This window comes from Diplotaxodon limnothrissa, linkage group LG17, assembly GCF_057381915.1.
Source record: "Diplotaxodon limnothrissa isolate DT_005_m linkage group LG17, D_limnothrissa_male_GT1.1, whole genome shotgun sequence".
In the NCBI taxonomy this organism is placed as follows: domain Eukaryota; kingdom Metazoa; phylum Chordata; class Actinopteri; order Cichliformes; family Cichlidae; genus Diplotaxodon; species Diplotaxodon limnothrissa.
In genome coordinates, this window is record NC_140612.1 from 25,020,574 (window position 1) to 25,043,841 (window position 23,268).

Sequence of the window (23,268 nt, forward strand, 5' to 3'; positions counted from 1 at the left end):
ACATGAACCAGCTACAGTTTCTCCAAATATCAGAGTCCTGCAGAGTGATGGCTATTCTGTTTTACACATCTGTGACAGCTGTGACTGATATATTTACTGAGATTTCTCAGCCCTTGCAGAGGCTCAGTTACCTGCATTCCCAAATAAAACCTAGAGCATGACTCGCTTGATTCATCAAGTGTTTTTCATCAAGTAAATATTTTTGTGGTACTGAGCAGCATAGCCCTTAAACTTTGTGCCATTTCAAACTAAAATGGTAACGCACTAAAGAGCTTGAGGGCTGAAAAAATGTTGCTCTGGTACTGAAAAAAAACTGATAACGCTGCAAGTTAACCACCACAACTTGTTGCAGTGAGGCCTACCATTCATGTGGTCTGTGTAAATGTTAGTCAAATACGTTTCCAAAGCACACGTATGAAAAACAAACTTTGAATGACTGTGAGTGCTGTGCATAGCCATCTCTGTAGAGCACTTGAAGAACTTGCATTCAAATGAATGAATTTCAGTACAAACATAGAAACATGAATTCAATCCGCTCAAAAGGGTGATAGGCAACATAGCTTGTCGGCAAACAAACATCTGGTTTCTTACAGAGGTGATGCTGGCACTCCACCTGTGATCATCAGGGTGTATGTGGAGGTTTGGGTGAAGGACATGAACCTTGACTCTCAAAGCTTGCTGCTCTTCCAGGCCACTGAAAGGTAAAGCATCACAAAACAAGCAACATTAAAGAGCTATCCAGTCTTTCCCTGGTAAGCAGGTATTTTCTCTAGTCCTACAAATACACTGTGATCATAGGCAAATCTATTTTGGAGCAACTGGACCTTAAGCAGTGTATATCATTTCCCTTGTCTTGTTACATATAGGGTATGTCGGATTATATCCCAAATTAAATAGAAATGTAAAGAATCAATTTAGTCACATATTGCTACTTGATTGTGATGTGATAATTCAAGATGCAATTACTAAAGAAAATACTGGGTGCTCAATGGCTACAGTGAAGTCCATAAGAATTTGCACAATAAATATATTTTTTATAATTTGGACTGAAATGCTGCCAAGATGTTCAGACTTCCAGCTTAACCTGAAGGGGTTTTCCAAAATAACATAAACTATGAAGGATTTAAAGCCTTTTTTATACATAATTCCTAATTTTTAGAAGCTCAAAATGAATCTGGCCAGTAAAAAAAATTATTTTAAATGTAAGGATCGTTCCTTTATCGTCATCGTGAGTGTAACTAATGATTTTGATCTTGTCACAAACTCTCAGTATTTTCATTTATGAAGGATTCTCTCGACTGTAGACTTTGATCATGACATCCTTTAGAATGTTCTTGACTTGGTTAGGTGTTGGTTGCTTTTAGCTTTTCCAAGCCATGGAAATAATTCTAATTTATTTCTTAGCCTCTGAAAATGGCACACTTAGTATTTCTGTAATTAATGGAATACTTCTCTTAAACCCCTTAAATTAAAGCTGAAAGCCTGCACTTCAATAGTTGGCGTACAGTGGAAATACAAAAACTCTTTCACCTTCCAAATATTTTTAGACTCAACTGTACATCAGTCTTGTGTATCCATTTTTTGCTTTGACACATGATCCTTTCAAGCTTTCCCACAACTCGTGACTCCTCAGACCTCGACTATTTCAACATTTCAACAGCCTCTTCCCTGCTTTGACAAAAAAATCAATTTATCAGACTGTCCAAAGCCCAGCTACCAGACGTTTTAACAAGAACCTAGAGAAGTGACCACATCACACCTGTTTTAACCTTCAGTATGTTTTATATATATATATCTCTATATATAGAGAGCCGAAAACTCGAGGTGGCAGAGCTTTCGCAGTAAGAGTCTCAGGACAATGGAACAAGCTGCCTGAGAAAACCAGGTCAGTTGAGTCAGTGACCTCTTTTAAATACCTTCCTCCATTATTTAAGAGCCTTTCCTGAAGTTACAAAATGTTATTAATCCACTTGTATTTCTCTGTTTAAATGGTTATTTAACCTTTAGTTTTCTTATTTTCTTGATTGTAAAATCTGCTTGCTTTGTTGCTTGTGCAAACTACCACCTGTAGAAAGGTCCTTTCTAGATAATGCATATATTTTGCCTATGATCACAGCTTTCACCAAATCATAATGTAGGTTTACCACTGAAAATAGGTAATCACCTGTGTTTTCCTATTCTCCAGGTGGGGAGTGGGTGTGACAAAAGAGGGAAAGAATTGATAACATGTAAAATATTAATTTACTGTAGTGAAACAGCTGTCCTCTGTAAAAAGGAAAAAAAGCCTTCCAGTCTATAAAACTGACAACTTCTCTATGAGTACAGGATTAGCTACTCCTTATCTGAAAAACAGGCCCCATTAAAAGGACTACATGCGCCTTTTGCTGCATGACTTAAATGAACACATGCAACATGTAAGTAACAATGGTTTGGAGACCAGCTTTCATGAAGTGAAGCCATCTGTTTTCCCTTAGAAAACAAATTTGGTGCCTTAGTATTGCAAAGAAATAAATGTTAAGCGTCTCAATGAGATTTTGGGAAAAATAGCTAATAAACTTTTCAAAATCCCTTCAAGGTTGTTCTTTATGTTTTTTTGTTTGTTTGTTTGATTTACAGACAGGAGACTAATTTTAAGACAAAATGTATTTGTTTACAATCCCTTTTCCCCTGGATGCATATGTCCCCATGCAATAAGAACCCTTTTTCCTTGCAGATATCAAAGAGGGCACTTTCAATCTGCAGTATTAGTAATTTAAGAGAAAACAGCTGCTCATTAACATTGCAGCTGCGTCTAGGCTCCCTAAAACTTTGGAAATTAATCAGAAAAGTAAACCCTAAATTGGGAAGCAACAATTACACGTTCCGGATGATTTCATAGTTTCACAATGTTGGAAAGATTCAATTGAACTAATATAAAATAAAAATAAAAAGACATAAATAATGTGCTCCCCATAGAGATGGAATAGATTGACATTTAGAAAATGTGACAGTCTACTGTGTGGTTTCTTTGCTTTGCAAGCCATAACACCTATACAGTTCAGTCTCACATTCAGAAGTTTTAATCGGGCTCTGTAAGACTAGTAAGGAAAAGAACATGCTTGTACCTCTCCTAGTGCATGCCAGTGCGTGATGGGCTTCCGTGGATAAGCCAACATTTCGTTCCAGTGATCTCGTCCGAGCCCTTCAGCATCTGGCCCCGTACGACACACGCCAATCACCTCATTGTGTCCAACACTGGTAGTCATAAAACACACACATTGACACACATGTGCTTTGGATCATGACTAAATTAAAAATATGTTTTGATCTACTTCTACTCTGCTCACTTTATCGTTTTAATGTAAGCATGTGAACATAAACAGTATTTAGTGAGTATTTAACTCACCGATCATAATCCATGACCATGATGGACAGACTGACTTGTTCCACATTCTCCGGGGGAATATCGAAGATGATAGCCTCGTTGTACACCGGATTAAGTGTGCTTTTCTTAATTGTTGTTTTTCGTTTCTTTAACCTCCGTCCATCACACATCAAGTAGACCTTCACATATGGATCTGAGAGACAAATATATGAAATAATTTGCAATTGTGTCAAAAGCTTTCATGGCTTCTGACATTAAACTTCATTAGCCTCTTTGTTTCAGTTTCTTGTGCATTGTTTTTGCCTTTCTGGTTTTTCTCCTGGCATCCCTCGGTGCTCCTCGGGGCTCCATATTGGGCCCACTACTCTTCTCTGTCAATGATTTATCAAATGCCTCCTCCCATTTTTATGCAGATGATACAATCTGCTGTTGTTTGTGTTTTTCAGTTGTAAAAACCCTCAGATTTCAGTAGTTTGCCTATTATGATGCTTAGTATCATTTAACTTTACATAAGTTTCTGTTAAATGCAGACAAATCTAAGTTCATTTTATTCATAAATAATCAAAGGGCTGAAACTTGTATTCAGGTATCATTATCGATCAGAATTTTCTCATTTAAACTTTATATTGAAAATCCTGTGTCCAAGATAAAAAATAAATTAATTAGGTTTCTTTTCAGGAATGCATTTTTTATTGTGCTCTAAGTCAGGCGACCTACAGGGGAACTTCTCATTATGAACACACCTGGCTAATACTTAAAGAGGCTGGATGCCATTTATCATTGTTCTTTACATTTATTACAGACCTTGGAAAACTTGTACATCACTCTCTTCTGTATGCTGCTGCTAAGTGACCGGCTCTGTATATCCCAGACCTTCCCGTGGATTGGTTTTTGCAAATAAATCACTGCTTGGGCTAGTTTCTTCTTATGTGTGTGACTCTATTTCTAAAAACCACAACCAATGTGTCCTATGTTCTCAGAATATTTTATAAAAGAGACTTTTACCTGGAAAAATAAAGGATATATATCGTCCCTATTTCTTTTTGCTCTCTCAGCTTAACTATATTTAATTAATTCCTAAGTTTTGCTTTTGATGTGAAGACTATTTTGCTATTTGATTACCTGAGGAGCCTGTGATGTCCATGGCTTTGAGGTTTCTGCATTTGATGACTGTTAGGGTCATTCTCCCTGCTGTGGGGAGGTAGCACAACGAGTACATGATCTCTCCCAAATCGATACTCTCCTGGAGGGCATAAAAAGAAAAGAGAGCAGAATGTATTGAACCAAATTTAAATGATTTGCCACATTCTGTGAATCAAAATGCCAAAGCAAAGGAGCAAACAGGTCAGTTTTTAAAAGAGGTCATATGCATTGAGCTGATAGTGAGAGTTTAATTAGCATGGCTCTGCAGGCTATTTGACATTTATCTCAGTCCTTCAATTCTTTATGGCGGTAAACTTAACTAACAATTAACTGTTCAGATTTGTTACTGTTTCTTCATCCAATAACCGTAAATCATTAATCTAGTAGTAAATAGTACTAATGTATGGTTTCCAGGCTTTGGTAACAGTCCTAAGAAAACCATCTCAACAATACTTTGGTGGTTGTAATACAGGCAATCATAGCCAGGTGAGGTTAAATCATACATAGCGTGATATGTCACTATATTAATCGTTAGAATGAACTTTTTTATTGGTAATTGATGGGAAAGTATCTTTTTTAAACAGATAGACGCATTAAACTATCATGTTTTGCAATGACTTGAGAAACCACAAGATCAAAATTATAACATCTTCTTTGTATTAGACTTCATCATCATCATCAGGCCAATATTTCAATTATTCAGAAACTTCGGTTTATGACCAAGTATCAATGAAATGAAAGTCATTCACAAATCTGTCAACTGTTGTTGGTAATAAACAATACAGTTTATTTAGCAAATGTTAGCATACTAGCATAAACTAAGATAATCAAGACTGCAAAATGTATAGCTGCTAAACATCTAAATGATCTTATCATTATGGCTTTATAGACCTGTTAGCATGTTTTTTAAATCACTATTGTATATGCAATATTATTTGATTCATTGTAGTTGAGTTTGTTGTTGGCTCAATTTGTTTGCTAGCAAAACGAATACCAATAGCGTATGTTGTGATTTCAAAACGTAAGAACATGATTTTGCAGCTCATTTAATTGTTAGTTTGTAGAGGTTCTTAAAATTAAGTTTGTTTGTTTATTCTGTCATAGTTTACACAATGAATTAGGTTACATTGGTAATTGTTAATGACATTATCTATAACTACTAAAAAGAGAAGTGTAGACTGTTTTTTCTGCTGAAATTTAACATCATAGTTGTTAATTGAGTAATCTAGACAACTCTCTGCAACTACACATTTATAGCCAGTGAAATCCCGTACGCTACATCTTACTATTGAATTAACATTGGAGTTTGGCTTGAATGTTCAATTATTGTAAGCCTCTCTCACACAGACCTACAGACTGGTCTGTAAACATCTTGAAATAAGGGGAAACGTGTGTTCCCCAAGATTGATCACAAAGAGGTATAAGGTGCTACACTCAAAACCTCACTGAGATTGCTATGGTTGTTAGCGAGGCGTTGCAGCTGCCCATAGTTTACATGATAAACTCATCTGCGAACGCTCAGCAACTACTCTCCAAGTTGTAGTGAAATTGTGAAAGTAAACATTTCACCTATGTTTTCCCATATGTTTTGGTTTCAGCAAGCTGCACTTTTCACAGTTTGTGCACCGGTTGGAGAACAGTTGGCAAGTGCTTGCAGAAAAGTTAAGAGAAACCAATAGGAAGGGAGTTGAAGTTAGACAATACCTTATAACCACACATGTTTATAAATACTACTTGTGCCATAAAAATTGTCAGATAAATACCTTAAGATTAGTACAGGTCCAAAGTTACCAAGCTGCCTTTGGTTGTGTCAACACAGAAATAGGAATATAAAAAAAGAAATCCCACAATCCAAGTGACTATGATGAGATGTGCACAGGAGGAAAAATATAAATATAAACTTTCTCCATGCCATTTATATTACCAAACTCTATATGAAGTTGTCTATAGAGTTACATTAGTCCGTTTATTTTAAAGTGATGTCTTATGAGTCTATGATAGTGTAGCATTCCTCTGGAGTTGAATGTAATGAGCACTGAAATCACACCCGACTGCAGTTTTCTCTTGCACAGTCTCCATGCAGTTCTCATAGGTAAGGGTAAAATTTAATTGATGCAACAAATGTGGTTTTAAGTAAACAAATTTTATCAGCTCTTAATGCCTGTGCTTTTAGAAAGCATCAATATAAAAATTATAATATATTAAGGAAGCGAGAGAATAGCCAGTTAAACAATTCTTTATGCAAAACAAAATTTATTGTTCTTCTGTTGCTGCTAATTTAGCCCACAGACACTAAAGTGAACCTGAAAGCAAAGGCTCAGTGTTTCTCACCAGGAACACATTCATTAATAAAGCCCAGCCTCTTGAGCAAATTGTGATAAGTGGTTATGCTGGAGTAAATGCATTCGGGGGCTAAATAACCACAAATCTTTAGAAAAGAGTTCATATGAGGACAGGCTATCTGCAGTATGCTGCAAAGCCTGCAAACCCTTTTTGTTTACCTGTAGAGTTTTAGTCACTGCATAAATGTGGTCTTGGATATTTTTTACTCTGTTTCTATAATTACATCTGCAGAATACCCAGCATTTTCTGGAAAATGCTGTGTGGGTGTTTGGCTGTTGAAATCCATTTCCCAAAGCATTTGAATTATGCAATGCATTGCACCTGCCATAATATTTTTTGATTAGACATTTCTGACAACAGTATAAAATCCCATTCACTACTACCACGGTAACAGCACAGAGGCCTGGTGCAACATTTCTTAAATAGCAACAACATACACATATGCGAGGATTTGGCAGTGTCTTAGTGTGAACACCAACTCACTGTGGTTGCTGCATGAATATCCTTCCAAACAACCGCCTCCCTGGAAAGATCAGAGAGTTCAAAGAGGTTGTCCACAACCACCTCCCCAATCATATCGTGGCTGGTGAATCGGTCAAAGTCGTAGACGCTGAAATGGAGCTTGCGGTTGCAAAGCTCATCGTATACTACGGGGAAACAGAAGGTCTCGTCAAATGTGGGGTTTAGATTCTTGCGATGAACTCGAGTCTGGAACTTCTTCTTTCTCTCGGGTAGCAAGTAGATCTTCACATATGGGTCAGAGGTGCCTGTGAAGTCTTTGGCAGGCAGATCCAAAGCTTTCAGGATCCTCACCACCAAAGCCTGCTCCTCGTAGTCGTAACGAAGCGAAAAGCTTAGCTTTCCACAAGTCTCCACGGGCTCTTTGGCCTCTTCTGAGTCCACAGACTTCTGCTTGTAGAGTTCAGGTTTTATTCTTCCAATGCTGACAGTAGAGGACTGGCGGAGAGGCACTGTGTCCATGGTGAAGTCAAAACTGGTGACATTCTTCTGACGAGGCAGGTGGCGCCTGAATGAATTGTGCCTGTTGAAAGGAGCATCACAGAGCATCAGGTAAATGTCTCATTTGTCGTGTGTTTGGCGTCATGGAAGAGCAGCTTTTTTATGGAACAAAAGGTTTATCAGAGCAAAATACCACACAAATAAAAGCTGGTTATTGTTTTTATTACTATTCAGGAAAAAGTCTAAAAACAATATCTAGTGTAGAAACCTTTAAATGTTTAATAAACTACCACCAGATGCTCACAATAGTGCATAATTAACTAGGAACCAAAATGGCGATAGTCTAAATATTGTCCAGAGATATATATGCTTTGTTTTTTTAAATCCCCCTGTGGGCGGTCTTTATCCTTCGAGCTCCTCATCTTCTCTACCTCCTCTTTCAACCCTTGGTATTCTCAAGCTTCTTGTGTTACTCGTGTTTATATTGCTTCCTCTGCTTGTCAACCGTTACTGTGTCTGGTTGGTAGCGGACACAGTAGAGGGCCGCCACAGTCACCAGTTTGTCTGTTTGTATCTCGAAGTCAAACAGGATCTTAGCTTGGCCATTTTCAAACTACCCTGGGGGCGTTGCGCTTGATACTTCTAGGCCATACTCGGCACAGATGTTCAGCGACTTGGTTATGGCTTTCCATGTATGACTCATGTGCTAGCATCTTTTGATGCTCATATCAAGTCTGTGACCCGGTCTTGCTCTGGAGCAGAAGCCCCACCCACCTGCAGTTTAAATTTTGTTTTGTATATGAGGAGCAGCCAATCAGAGGTTTGCTTAAAGGGGGCTTGTTTTAGACAGATGATCAGTTTTTCCAGCTTTATTTGACAGACACAGTGAGGAAAGGACAGGAAAGCGGGGGCAGAGCGAGAGGAAGGCATGTGGCAAAGGGCCGCAGGTCAGACTTGAACCCAGGCCAGGCGCTCTCAGCCTATAAAGCAGCGCCCTATATTGCATATTTTAAATCCCAGCAAACTCCCTAGCTGAAAATAGCTGGTTTTATCATCCATATGGTAACAGGTGATATTAAATCACCAGTGATCAAAGTGACAAATTGATTTTTGCCACTACTGGCGTTGGTTTGGGGAAATGAAAACACATCTCCAGCACTCAGATTTGAGCCCTCATTCCAATTACCTGAATGCTGCAAATTTCAGTGAAGTTGACATCTTTTGAGAAAACCACGTCTGTCTTTGACTCGCCGATCTTGTCACCTAGCAACTGGCCCTCCTCCTTTCTGACCGTAAGACAATCACAGCAGCCTGACAACCGTGGCACAGGAAGCACAGCTGAAGATTAAATACTACACTGAAATATTGTAAACAGCACAGAGGGGGAACATCGCCAGCACAAATCTCAGAGGAAAAGGAAAGTGTGCCTGATTTACCAACTGAACATTGATTAGCAAGATTTGTTTTCTCCTTTATGATTTTTGTGTATTGTCAACCTTTATCTCTCTTTGAATCCCCCAACACACACTCAATCCATATGGGCTTATTGACATCTTCCTTTGTCTTCCTCTTTCTCTGTTTTCCTAAGTGTTAAAGTTACAAACATCTACAATACCCTGAAAAAGTTTAACAACCTTCGGACTCCAAACTTTTGCAGTGTATGGTTTGTCACACAATAGATAAAAGTTATATTTTGTGTCTCATTAGTTGTCTAGAAACCAAACACTATAATGTCAGTTAGAATTTTGGCTACCATCATTTTGTTTCTTTGAAGCCAGAAGTGAACTTATAAAAAGTAGAGATGGACCGATCCGATATTACGTATCGGTATCGGTCCGATACTGACCTAAATTACTGGATCGGATATCGGAGAAAAATAAAAAATGTAATCCGATCCATTAAATATCACGAAAGCACCTCACAAAACTTGCAACACGCCGTAACTCACCTCAGAACGTTAGCACGTCGGAGCAGTATGCATCACGTGATAGAGCGGCTGTGGCATGCGGGACCTGTCGGTGGTCTGGATAGCATTTGGAGCTTCGCTAGCAACCCGGCATTTCATCTCCGACAAAGTTATCCCGAGAGAAGTAAAGCAAGTGTGTAAGTCCATCTCTGAATGTTTGTAAAGCATTCCTGCGTTAAGCTTAACAAGCGACTGCCTCTTCTTGCTGCTACTTCAATCATGAAACTGCTTAATGATCAGCTGATCGGCTTTTCTGTCGTGAGTCCGTCTCTCTGGTTTGTTTTTGGCCCACTTTGCACCAGAAAGAGGAAACCAGCGGCTGAACAACAGCAGCACGTTTAAGTTTGATAAGCTGTTGTTAGAATTTATTTAATATTACTTTCTACTCGAAGATCTTTTTCTACGTAGCTGACGGCTGGTAACTGTGCAGGGGCGGATCTAGCAAAGTTTAGCCAGGGGGGCCGATAAGGCATTAACAGGGAAAAGGGGGCACAAAGACATACTTTTCTTTCTTATTCTCATTTAAAATGTCTAGCTTTTAATAAATAATTATCTGACACCCAAAGTTTTAATTTGATGTAAAATGAATAGAAGTCAACTACTGTATATAGTGACTATTAAGTCTAATATATATACCCTAGTAAGCTATAGTACTTTTTCCTTTGGGAAGGTACCATCTGTGCAGTCTGCAATTTTGTTGAAGAAAGATGTTGAATCTATTTAATATTTCTTGAAAAATAATTGATTTCTGTGCATTTTTTTTCACACTGCATCAAATTAAGGTTGATTACGTCGATTAAGCATCATGAGGTGGAGCGTGAGGGGTGGTTCCCTATTTTTTATTTATTTATTTTTGTTGTTGCTGGGAGTTGGAACCCTATTAGTTAGGTTGCTTAATATTTACGCTAAGTACTCTTTAAAATACCAGAATAGGGAGGATGGTGTAGGTTTAAGTTTATTAGATTGATCAGTATTGCTGAACTATGAAATATTTTTTTTTGCATACAGGTATAACAGAATAGCTTTAGTGTAGTTGTTGTTTTAAACTTGAGTATGAACTTATACAAAATGCAGCAAGATATTTAAAAAAAACAGTTTTGTTGATTAAAAAACACTATATCGGATTCATATCGGTATCGGCAGATATCCAAATTTATGATATCGGTATCGGTATCGGACATAAAAAAGTGGTATCGTGCCATCTCTAATAAAAAGTAGACGGCTAGGTTATCAGCTAACTCGAAGCATGCTACATATAAACTGTACACTTATTGGCTTATTAAGTACCATTCAATACTAAAATTCCACTTGTGAAAACTGAGGCACAAACTTCCTACTGTTTGGAGCCATGGCACATATTTCACATTAGAAAACAACCCAACAAAAATGTCACAAAAAGCATATTGATCATTTTTCACTGCACACCAAATATAGCGGAATTGACTCTGTTTGTCCCCAGTATACCTTTTTCTCTTTCTTTGACCACTAATCATGCTAGGGCCTTCACGCCCCTCTGTATAGTTATGGGGGAGAAAAAGCATTTGCAGTGACGAAAACATTTCTGTAACAGGGTGTATACTAACGTACTGCATAGGCATATGGTACGCTAGCTGCACAGTGGCTCAGAGGAAAGCACTCCAGGGAGTAATCAACGCTGCCCAAAGGACAATCGGCTGCCCTCTCCTCAAACTGAAAGACCTACACAGTTCCCGCTGCCTCAAAAGAGCCCATAACATCATAAAGGACACCTCACACCCTGGACACTCCATGTTCGAACTGCTGCCTTCAGGTAAACGGTATAGAACAACATACACAAGGACTAACAGACTCAAACACAGTTTCTACCCAATTGCAATATCATGTCTCAATGCTACTAAAAGTAGATGACTTTCATTGCCCCTGTTGTCATTTGTGCCCTTGATGTTGGAATGCTTTCAGACATGTTTTGTTGGATGCGCTAACAAATTGATTGAGTGATTGATTGTTTGAGTGATATATCATCTAGGTCGTATGTTGAGTGTCTGTATGGGGCCTTAGGCCTGGATTGCTTGGGTGTATCTACGGTATGAGAATACTGTATTTTATATGTATTTCTATCTTTTATATCCTATCATTATAGTTTTTAAGTATTTAATTATAGTTTTTAAGTATTTATCTTTTGTGATGTTGCACTGACCAGAGACATCTTTCAATTTCATTGTACCTGTGACAATGACAATAAAGAATATTCATTCATTCATTTTGTTATTTTGGGGACGGACTCGCTTTTGGAACGGGTCTCTAGTGGTCATTTGAAGAATTGCAATTCAATTTCTCAGTTTTTAACTCTGTGTGCTGTCTTGACACAAAGAGGCCAAAGCAAAATATGGAAAATTGTTTTTAAAAATTGTCTTTACTAATGAGTATAGTTGAAAATGAAACATATATGATTGACTTAAACTTCATCCCTCTGTTTTGCATTTCCACCCTTGTTCCACAAAGTTTCACCTGTGCTCTGCCACTGTTTGGCTTGGTTACAGATGCACAGTTACACATAAATGTCAGGGTCAGAGTCAATCAGAGGAAGAGTTGGTGATGGTCTTTGCATAATGTGGATGTCAAATTTTAACAACGACAGCTGAGGACAGAAAAAAGTGTGTCTGTAAAGGTCACCGAAACACGGTGGAAACTCTGTAGAGTTTCTATTATGTGACTATTTTAGTTTAAACATTTACCTGCCAGTATGAAGGGAAGGTTTCTAAGACTGAATCTCCAAACTAAAAATGCTTTTGGTGCTTGGCAAATGTTAATTGTGGACGCTGAACCAAGTTAGTCATAAATTCTTAGAATAATTTTAATAATTAGTCATTGTTTCAAATGTCAAATTGTTTTCTATTTTTTGGTTCCAGCTTTTCAGCTCTGAGGATTTGTTTCTTTTCTTTGTGACACTGAAATAAAATCCCAGTTTTGGACTGTTGGGTTTCCATGTTTGCAGATGTCAGCAGTTAGATTTCCTGGTTTTCCAAGACTATATCTACTAGTTTTTCTGGTGTTATAACCTGATTATGGTATATGCTGCTAGGCTTTTCTTTTAAGCCACGATTAACTCTAAAACATTAGTTTTGCTTTAGGCTTCTTTTAGCTTTTGCTGTCAAAAAAGTAGGCGGAGGAATTGAGAAGGTAGGTCTTGTAATCTTTAACCTGTCCTATCTGCATAACTGGTGGGTGTATAATTCATGGAGGCCTACGCCACAATATCATTTAATTAACAAGCCCTAACAACAAATCAAAGTGCATGTCAATACCAGCTTCCTCCGAGAAACTGAGCACAGCTGCCTGGTGCGTCTGACAAAAACCCAACCTTCCACCATGACAGCTCCCACCCCACAGCCATGCTAATTATGGACCTTCTAGTTTAAACACAGTACTGGAAAACAAAGAGAAGAAAGAGCTGATTGTTTAATGACTGAGGTCTTTACCAGAGCAGCTTGACTCACATGTACAAGTGATTATAGGGTTCAAAGTGCAGCAAGGAGATGTGTCAGAAATGCTGCAGAATCTCATTTTTGTGATGTACAACAGCAGCAGCAGCTATTCAAGGTCACCAACCAGTCACTGACATGTGCCACACTACCTCGAGGACAGCAGCAGCAGCCCTGTCACGAACTGTCAGGACAGTTTGTGCTCTATGTGAGTTTTTGTTTTTTTAAATGTGTTTCTTGTAACATGGGTGGGGAGATGGACAAAACAAAAGAGATCTTTAATATGCTACACTTAGTTGTAAGCACAAGTGGCCTGAGTGCAGAAGCAGACTAGGGACTGGTTCATGTGACAGTACCTGGAGGAGGAGGTTGGCTCGGTGGTCTGCCTCTGGATTTTAGCCTGCTGGCTGAGCTTCTCCCTCAGAGCTGTCTGGACCTCGGCAGGGATGTCTGGAGACGTTTGGCTGATCTTCATGGCTGCCTCCAGTAGCTTGACTGAGCTCCGTCCATTCACCTTCACTTCAGGCGGCTGTTTCTTTTCCACCTCCGCCACTTTAAACTCAGTAACCGGGGGGGAGTTGGGTGGGGGTGCCTCGGGGAAACTCCCACGGAGCACATTTTCAGCGTGGGCTGACAGAGCCTTGCTCCTCCAGATGGGCCAACACAGCTTCCAAAAGACAAAGAGAGAGACTACCAACAGGGCGAGGCCACAGAAACCCACGACCACAGCAAGGAGACTAATAGAGATGTCTACATTCAACCAAAGGACAAAGACAGGTGACACGTAGAAAGGAGGAGAGAAGCAGGCGAAGGACAAAATATGACCAACAAACATGCAAGGGAGAAGGAGAAAAAGGGAGAGAAAGCAAGCTGTAAGAAAGAGGGGGCAGCAAATGCACCTGTTTGATATAGAAAGATCATATAAAGGTCATAAAACCACAGTTTAGTGAGGAGACACAGCATCAGGAAAACAGCACGAAAAGAAAAACATCTGGCACCACATCTCCCCTTCTGGCTTCTATTTAAAAGCAAAGTTTGCACCCGCTGTGCAACAGTATGCAAGGAAGCTTAATTCAGCTTAAAAATTCAGATTTTCAATCAAGCTGGCACTAGAGTGAAATTTCACAGACTGCAAATTTACAAAGGAAACATAGCTGAAGGGAGGAGAATCATTTCGTCCTCTCGGTCTGTTTCCCACCTGTTGCTGTTTCACTCAGTGTGGACTGAGATGCGTAACAGGTAGACACTTTCAGAACATTTTTCGTTTTAAAAAAAACGCAGTAAAAATAAGGATAATAGTGGACTAATAAACTTTTAACTAGTTGGTGATTAGTTCATCCATTCCCCCTCGAAACTCTGCGAGTACTGGGCGCCATGACTTTAGAGAAAGAAGTGATTAATTAAGGGAATTGGGGAGAATAAAATAATGACTTTATTCTATTTACCTGCGTGTCCTTTACCTGGTATGTTGCTCTCAAGGGGGAATATATCCGAACATTTCTCCCGGTCTACGTGTCCCGCGAGACAAAGTTCCGTAACGATTTGGAGAGCCCTTTGGCACAGAGTGACGCTGTCATCCGTCCGAACATTCATGTCTCTCCGGTTAAGCCATTGCACGCCGGAGGAGCCGGGAGGGCGGCGGTTCATTTGGAAACCTTTTATGCGCCGCAGAGTGCAGCCTGTCCGCGGGAGACAGTGGGGAAGCGCGCAGAGTCCTGATCCATATCCAACGCGCAACGAGGAGCGACTGGCCGCACGCGCTCCCTGCGTTTGAATAACAGCAAACGGGGTGCTCGAGTCCAACCCTCACTGCGTCCAATAGCGATGCGCTTCGGTTTGATACTCAGTCCTGTTGGTCGGGGTTTGTAACGGGATTACTTTTTCGAGTAATGACTGGAGTGTTCTCTATGAGGGACAGACGACCTCGCTATGTCCCCGCCTTTCGGCCAACGCATGTTGGCTTCCCGATCCCCTGTGGCCCTCGGTCTGTGGTTATAAAGATTCAGCAGATCTAAGTCAAAGCCAAAGAAAAGTAACACTTTTCAAAAAGCATCACAGAGCTAGAAAAATGGGCTTACATACAAGCTGCCCCATACCTACAGAAAATTTGTGTTTTGTTATATATTTATATGAATATTTGCACAGATTAGAAGGTCAGAAAAGTTTTTCCAGTCAGTCATCAAATTCATATTTTTTGAAAGTGTGTGTCACCAAAGCCAGTTTGCGTTCTTATGGTTATTCCAATTTACTGAGAATCACTTGACCTGTGATGTTTTTTTTAAACTACTGACTAATTTCAAAACCTAAATTTCTTGTAAAATCATTCTAATCAGTATTATTATTATTATTGTTATTATTATTATTATTATTATTATTATTGTTGTTGTTGTTGTTGTTGTTGTTATTGTTATTTTCTATGAACCATTCAATATCATATACTCAGTAATGCTTAAGTAATGATTGACTCATCATGATGATGATTAATCTAAGATGTGTCATTAATTTTCTAGCCATTAACAAATGTGAAGTGCAAATTTAGATCATCCATTAAAAAATGATTCACTGTTACCTCAAATGTGGACTGACACGTGAGCATGTTAGCTTCTCAACATCCCAGTTTATTTATGTTACTGTGTATATCTTGAATTTGATTAAAAACATGACTCTTCTATAAAAACATACATTCATCTGCCCTAAAACTGAAGCTGCAGAAGTCCCATATGTTGCAGTTCCTCTAATGGCCACATGAGGCTGGCTCTAAAGGTGAATTAAACTCCATCTACATCCATGTTGCAGCATGTTTACAGCCAAGTACAACATGCACCATCAAAGCTTAAAGTTTAATTTATCAATTTGACTGGTATGTGTGCTGACACGGGCAATCGTGGCTGATAGCTGTCTGTCTCTCGGCCTCATCTCCACTAATTAATCACACTGAAATGGACCTCTTGACTATGTTTGTGCTGTAGTTCCTTTTAGAGCATTTTTCATGGCATAGAAATGCTCTAGAAGGTATTTGGGGACACAAAGGTACTGCAGGTGGGCCGATGTAATAAGAGAAATTCATTTTTGAACTTCCTCACTGGATTTATATAAAAAAAATCATTAAAACTGGCAATAGGAGGTGGTTCATTTTTGATATTACTCATTACTCCAACCTAAATGTATTGCTCTTGTATTGAAGTTTGTGTTGCTGTGGCAGGCGGGTCACAGGTTGGCTTTACCACTTTGAATATGACTGGGTAGCATCTGCAATTCATAGCCAACAGCCTGTAATTTCTGTGTTTTTTGAATAAAATTGTCAAGAAAACACATGACTTTCCATCGTATTTTGATTAGAGTGAAGATTTATGATTTGGTAGGGCCCTGTGGGGTCTTTCTGGTTTTTAAGGGGGCTGCAGCTTTATTGGCTTCTGGAATGGCTGATCGAGATTAATTTAAGGTGAGCTGTGTCTTTTTACTTAAAAACCCCCCCCCAAAAAAACAACAACAATATGGAGCAACATGGCAGTGGCTCAAACCCTAAAAATGAGGCTTCAAAATGCAAGGAAGCCAAGAAACCCAATTAATGATGTCATGGTAGCCACACCCATCCATCTTTTATATACAGTCTTTGACAAATACATACTGTTGTTGCTTACCAACTTGTGTGAATTGAGTGTAAATTAATGTCTCATAACTGATGACCTTTGAGGTGTGAAACATTCACAAATAGATATGGAGACTTTTTTTATATGCTAATGGTAAGCAACAGGAAATCATTAAATCATACTTTAGCACGAGTCATGCATTAGTTTGGCGCTACTTGAGTATATAATTGTACTCTTATTAGAAAGTGTTACCATCTAACCGATTATTCTCTTTACAATTTATTTTAACACACTCTCAAATTGCAGATTACCTATTGAAAAAGCGGTGTTCTGTGATTTTACCAGTGCGACCAGTTACTCAGTTATTAGTCTTTAATTTACTTATTTGTTGTGCATGTGTATGAAGAAAAATTACCATTAAATGCACTTTTCTCATCCGCAGGTTGTTGGAGAAAAAAAAGGGCACAGAATAAAATTTACATGTCATTCAAATAGTGAAAATGTTCAAGGATCTTCATCAAAAGCACTGCAAAGTCAAGGTTGCAGCCTGTATTCACATGCCAGTGGGGGGCACAAGACTGTAGCCAAGGGAAATTGCAGTGGAAAGAAGTGAAGAATAACAGATGTGATGAAAGAGTGACAAATACAGCTGAGGGTGATTTAGAAATTTGGAGCCATGGTTACTATGGTGTAGCTGTCCTGAAGGGATGGTATCAACAAAGGAAATGAACCAGAACAGGAAAGAGATTCCAAACCTCTTCACCATCCAGCCAGAGCCATGTGATAATTAAGACATGTCATATATACAGGACTGAGAGGAAATTCAAGTTCGGGATTTAATATCTTTACAAATGAGAAAAGGAACACTGAACGTTTTAACCCAGCCCGGTGACATGAAAAGGCAACAATTTTATCAGCTTTTTCCCTTCCCATACGGTGACAACTAATGACACCTCAGGCCTCATCCTAACCATTTTCTTTTATGTGCATTGCAACATAATATGACACGTGAAAAGTTGAAAATGTGTAAACATGACACACATCTGAAGCAGCCCCCTTTCTTTATATGTATGTTCCATTATAGCATGTAATTTAAACTAGTGAACGGAGAAAATGATTACATACAACATATGGGCAAAAGTGCCGGGCCACCTACACATTACACCTACAGGAGATGCTCGGCTATGGAAACTCATGCCTTGAAGCTCCCTTGACGTGCAGAGTCTTTGTGCTGACGTTAATGCAAGAGGAGGTTTGAAGTTCTATAGTTTATGTTGACAACTATGCTCATCAGCACTCCATTACACACTGTACATTTATGTGATCTGCCACTTCATCACTGAGTTGCTGTGGTTCCTAAAGCTTCCACTTTGCAATTATACTGCTTAGAGTTGGTAGTGGAACATCTAGGAGGCCTGATATTTTTGCCCATATAGTGTATAATATAGTATCTTCATTCATTTAAGCTGATATATATACGTAAATGGATGTAAACATTAAAAAATTGCAAAAAGGATACTTGATTGAGTGCTACTGTGTCAAGTTCTGTAAACCTTACTATATAAACAGGTCATCACTTGTGTTCATGTGTTTTAGAAATTCAAATTAATTCAGTTTTATTTAATTTGATTCTTTGAAGTGATACCTCCAGCAAAACAGCTGCTGATTCATTATTACTATGCACTCACGAGCCACTTTATTAGGTACTCTTTGCTAGTACCAGGTTGGACCTCCTGCTAACAAATATCTGGCACAGATATATTTTATATATAGAAGTTATATTACCACCTCAATTGACATGCAACATGGATCAAAAGACAGTATGGGTTGCAAAGCAGCTTGCAGGTGCAGCTGTAACTGTTGGCAGGCTTAAGCAATCGAAATTGAAAGACATAGTTTAAATTTGCCAGATGGAAGCGTAAAACTATCAACTGATCGAAGCTTCGAGGTCCTGAACCAATCATAATTTTTTTTCCTTTGAATGCTATTTAAAGGTCTTTTTGAGCAGCCGCATCAGATTAAATGTTCAATAAAATTCATCCATCTCTTTGGATTATCTGGACATCAGATTGGCTCTCTTCATACTGAGCATCAAGGCCTCACAGAGCTGTTAGTGTGGCTGTTTGAGAGTCTTTTTTTCCCCCCGTCACAGCTTGAAATACCAGATGATTTCGAGAGAGTCGTCACTCCTTTCCACTCAAACTTGTTGCTGATTGTAGAAAAACATTCCCTGTTAAAAATGGTCTCCACTCCCCCATAAGAGAGATGTATCAGATGTTTGAGCATCGTGCCCAGAGCAGAAAGCTGTTTGGCAGACCTCTATAACTGGGAATTAACCAACAGGAGGGCAAAATAATCAGCTGCTGCACTGAGCTGCAGTTGTCTAAGCCGATTCGATTCGGTATCATTAAATTGATATAAACCGCATGCATACAGCCAGCAATTACGTGGCCTTTAGTGTAATCATTATACTGGACAGTGCCCCATAGTAAGTGCCAAATTTTTTAAGCAATCCTTTGCCATAAGCTTTTGTGTATTCAATAAAATAAGGCCATCTATTGCCTCCATTCATTTCCCATTTCCAACCGCAAATCTTCTGACATCAGGGATGTAAATACCAAAGGGGCTGTCTCCAAGACAACAGCGCACACAACATCAGTAAACTGTCTGCGAGATTGTCTTTGTCTTTCAGTTTATGTCTAGTGTAGCATTGTGGAGAGAAATAATCAGTATTTGTTCTGCAGCTAAGCCTGCTGGGACACTGGCGTATAGATGGAAAATCAGCTGTGCTTTAAACTGCATTTCAAAGGCACTTGTTGGTAACTAATTGGTACACAGAAAAGAGGGAACACTGGATGATGAAGGGTTAGTGCGTGATTATGTCAGTGCTAACTTGAAAACACAAAAGTAATCACTGCGCACATCATTTCCCCTCATTGGCATTTGCATTAGGCTCTCAAACACAAAGACAGGAGCAGGAAAAGAGAGAGAGAACGCAGACTGTGCCTCTTCAAGTTTTAGATATCTTATCAAAGGTGATTTACATTATAATTCCATCTGCGCTCGATTCTGTCAAAACAAGGTTGGCTAGGAGAAAATATGAGTCGTAAGAATGAATGTTATGGTTTTATTGTTTTTTACAACTTAACACTTAAACAACTTAAGAGCAAAAAGACCTCATAACGCCATAACAGGCTGCTAATGAGGGACTGCACAGCATTTTTATACCCTTAGTCCTGTGTGTTCATACAGTGTCCGTCATTTTGATTGGATCTTGTGTGCAAAAGTCCACATGGTAAATGGACTGGTACTTACACACTGCTTTGTCCTTTAAATGAGGCCCTAAAGCACTTTTTACTACAAGCTTCATTCACCCATTCACACAGTACTTTGTTCTATGCCTTTCAGCACTTTGCAGCTTACTAAACACACACACAAGAAAATGACTACTGGACAAAATAGAAAGTAAAGGAACATTTAATGTGACTGCATATATAAAATATATTTCTTATATTGTATATAAGAGTGTAAGAGTGTTTTGGAGAGGACAAAGGCGAGCAAATCTTTCTCTAACATTTAGCAATGTGTTTTTCTCAACCCCTGAAAGGAGCACAGAGCTTGCTGAGAAAATTTTTTTTAACAGCACATAGGAGTGTGAGGGTTTTTTTAGAAACAAAATATTAATGATTAGTGAATAAATGTCCTTGTCTCTGGCAGAGGCACTTCCAAGAACTGTTAAGTGAGTTGGTACAGTGAAAGGTGAGACACAGGGTCCCGCAGGAAACCATAACATTTAAAGTTTGTTACTATAGGAATAAAAGTTTCCATGTAATTTTGTACTTTTTTTGTTTTATTTATTTAAAAATAAAATGTTACATTTTAAGGAATCTGATGAAATGAAATGGTCACATCTAATGGTGTTGGGTGTTGTAAGAGTAGTGGTCCAAAGGCTTTAGCAACTAATCTAATATCTATCAATTTATCTCGTCCCTGTAGGCGGTCTATCCTTCAAGCTCGGGTCCTCTACCAAAGACCTAGGAGCTTGAAAGTCCTGCACAGTATCTTAGCTGTTCTTAGGGCTACGCTCTTCTGGACAGAGATCTCCGATGCTGTTCCTCACCTCCCCTAGCTTGGGGGTCACTGGACCTAGCACTTCGATTACCACTGCTGCCTTCACCCTCCATATCTTCTCAAGTTCTTCTCGGAGCTCTTGGTACTTCTCCAGCTTCTCGTGTTCCTTCTTCCTGATGTTGCTGTCATTCATGGTTGGTTACACCACTTGGCCATGGAGTTCCATGTATGCCCTTCCTGCTAGCATCTTGCATCCTCCTGTTATGTGCTGCATTGTCTCAGGGGCATCTTTACACAGCCTGCACCTGGAGTCTTGTCTGGTGTGGTAGACCCCAGCCTCTATGGACCTTGTGCTCAGAGCTTGTTCATGTGCCTCCATGATTAGTGCCTCTGTGCTGTCTTTCAGTCCAACTTTGCCCAAACACTGGTATGACTTCTGGGACCTGTCCTTCCGTGATGGCTCTTCTCCTTGCTCCTCACTTTTTCGGGCTTCTTCTGCCTGAGGTATTCACCAAACATGAGTACATCTTCATGATGTACTCATGGACCTCTGCTGCCTCATCCTGTACAGTGGTTCTGACACTCACTGGTCTTGAGCCTCCTGCATTTTGCTTAGTGTACAGTCTCACGGTGCTGGATTTAGGGTGAAATCCTCCATGCATATCTTGCCTGATGTCAGTGGTTTCTATCTCCTCCTTTAGGCAGCTTAATATCCCAGCAGGGTACCTGATCACCAGCAGGGCGTAGGTGTTTGATGATGATGATGATGATGATGATGGATACTTTATTGATCCCCATGGGGAAATTACTTGTTTTTCTCTGCATTTGACCCATTCACTCAGTGAAGCAGTGGGCAGCCCACTAAGCAGGCGCCCGGGGAGCAGTGTGTAGGGACGGTACCTTGCTCAGGGGTATCTCAGGGTAGCCGTTAAGTGGATTCGAACCGCCGACCTTCCGATCATGGGGCGACCACTTTACCTACTGAGCTATCCCTGCCCCCCAATGGCACAGATGTTGTTCTTCCCATTCAGCTGACTCCTCAGGACTTGCCTGAACCTTTGCAGAAAAAACAGAATAAAAATGTAATGCATTTATGTTATTTGTTTTTTCTTAGCAAGGGAGCAATTTGATAATGTATATTTTCTGTATGATTAGCACCTAATTTGTGTGTGTGTGTGTGTTTTTATTTGAGATACAGACTTTTCACACTTCCTCTTAGCTCTTTCCCACAGAGGCCCACAAAACATATTGTTTCCATCACATTTACTTTGTTGTGATCTGGTCACACAATAACAGGTCAAATTATGCGATTGTTAAAAAACATTAATTTTGATATTTTCTGATCTGCAACTACACAAAATCCTGTAACGTTAGAGAAAGATGTGTGACTCACGTTATAAGTCTATGAACTGTGGTCTCCAGCAGTACAGTAACATGCTTGATTGGCGTGTGACTCATTAGACTCATGCATCTTTCTTTTTTTTTTTAAATAACAATGTATTACTGAAAGCTGTGTTTTACACCAGGCAAATATTCTTTGCTGTGTGATTTTTATTACACAAATGCATTCAGGAACACACCTTATTAATTTATCCACTGTCTTTAATCAGAAGCTTTCAGCTAATGGCTGCACTCATAAATAAAAGCACAGCCTGGTGGCATAAGACCTTCCCTGGAGGAAAAAACAAAAAACAAAATAGTTAAATGTCCAGCAAATCCATTTGTTTCCATTTAAGGGACTAAGGCTGCTGATCAGTGCAGGTGTTATGAAAAGGTTGAAGGCTTTTTAAATTGTTAAAGAGTTAGACACTGTCAGTGTTGATTTCTAGATAATAATTTTAACCTAGCAGGAGAATAATATCTGAAGAGGAGCAGTTGTACTATATTAATATTAACCATAGCATTGCTGAAGTTACTTTTTTTCTCCCAGAGAGTTGTGGCCCAATGCATATTCTCATTTTTTTGTTTTTGAACATTCTCTGTAAACCAGAGATATTTGTGCCGGAAAGTAGATGAGCATTTTCTCAGAGACTCAGAGGCCACCTGGCACCAACAGCCATGCCACCTTCAAAGTCACTTCAATCACCTTTCGTCCTCATTCGTATTCTCAGTTGGAACTTCAGCAGGTCATCCTAACCATGCCTACATGTACTGAGTTCCTCCCATTTGACTGGCTGATTAGTTATTAGCTTTAATGCTGTTAAATAGGTAGACCTGATAAAGTGACAGGAGGAGTGTATTGTACTTTACTTTACCTAAACCCAGAGGAGGTTGTTTCTGCGCCCAGCAGTAACCAGACTCCAGCCATAGCTGTGTCCGATCAGATACTTTTGTTTTACACAGATGATTTCTAGCAGTTCTCTTAGGTGC

The 23,268-nt window shown here is 39.3% G+C and overlaps 1 protein-coding gene across 1 annotated transcript; it reads right to left on the reverse strand.

Annotated features, from left to right (window-relative positions):
- Window positions 1-622: 622 nt before the first annotated feature.
- On the reverse strand, window positions 623-14,884 carry syt10 (synaptotagmin X). The gene is made up of 7 exons (XM_085375357.1): window positions 14,683-14,884; window positions 13,594-13,987; window positions 7,334-7,892; window positions 4,487-4,607; window positions 3,386-3,557; window positions 3,105-3,234; window positions 623-694 (listed from the first exon to the last, which is right to left on the reverse strand). The coding sequence occupies exons 1-7, from the start codon at window positions 14,882-14,884 to the stop codon at window positions 623-625; spliced, it is 1,650 nt and encodes a 549-aa protein (XP_085231483.1).
- Between the last annotated feature and the right edge of the window lie 8,384 nt (window positions 14,885-23,268).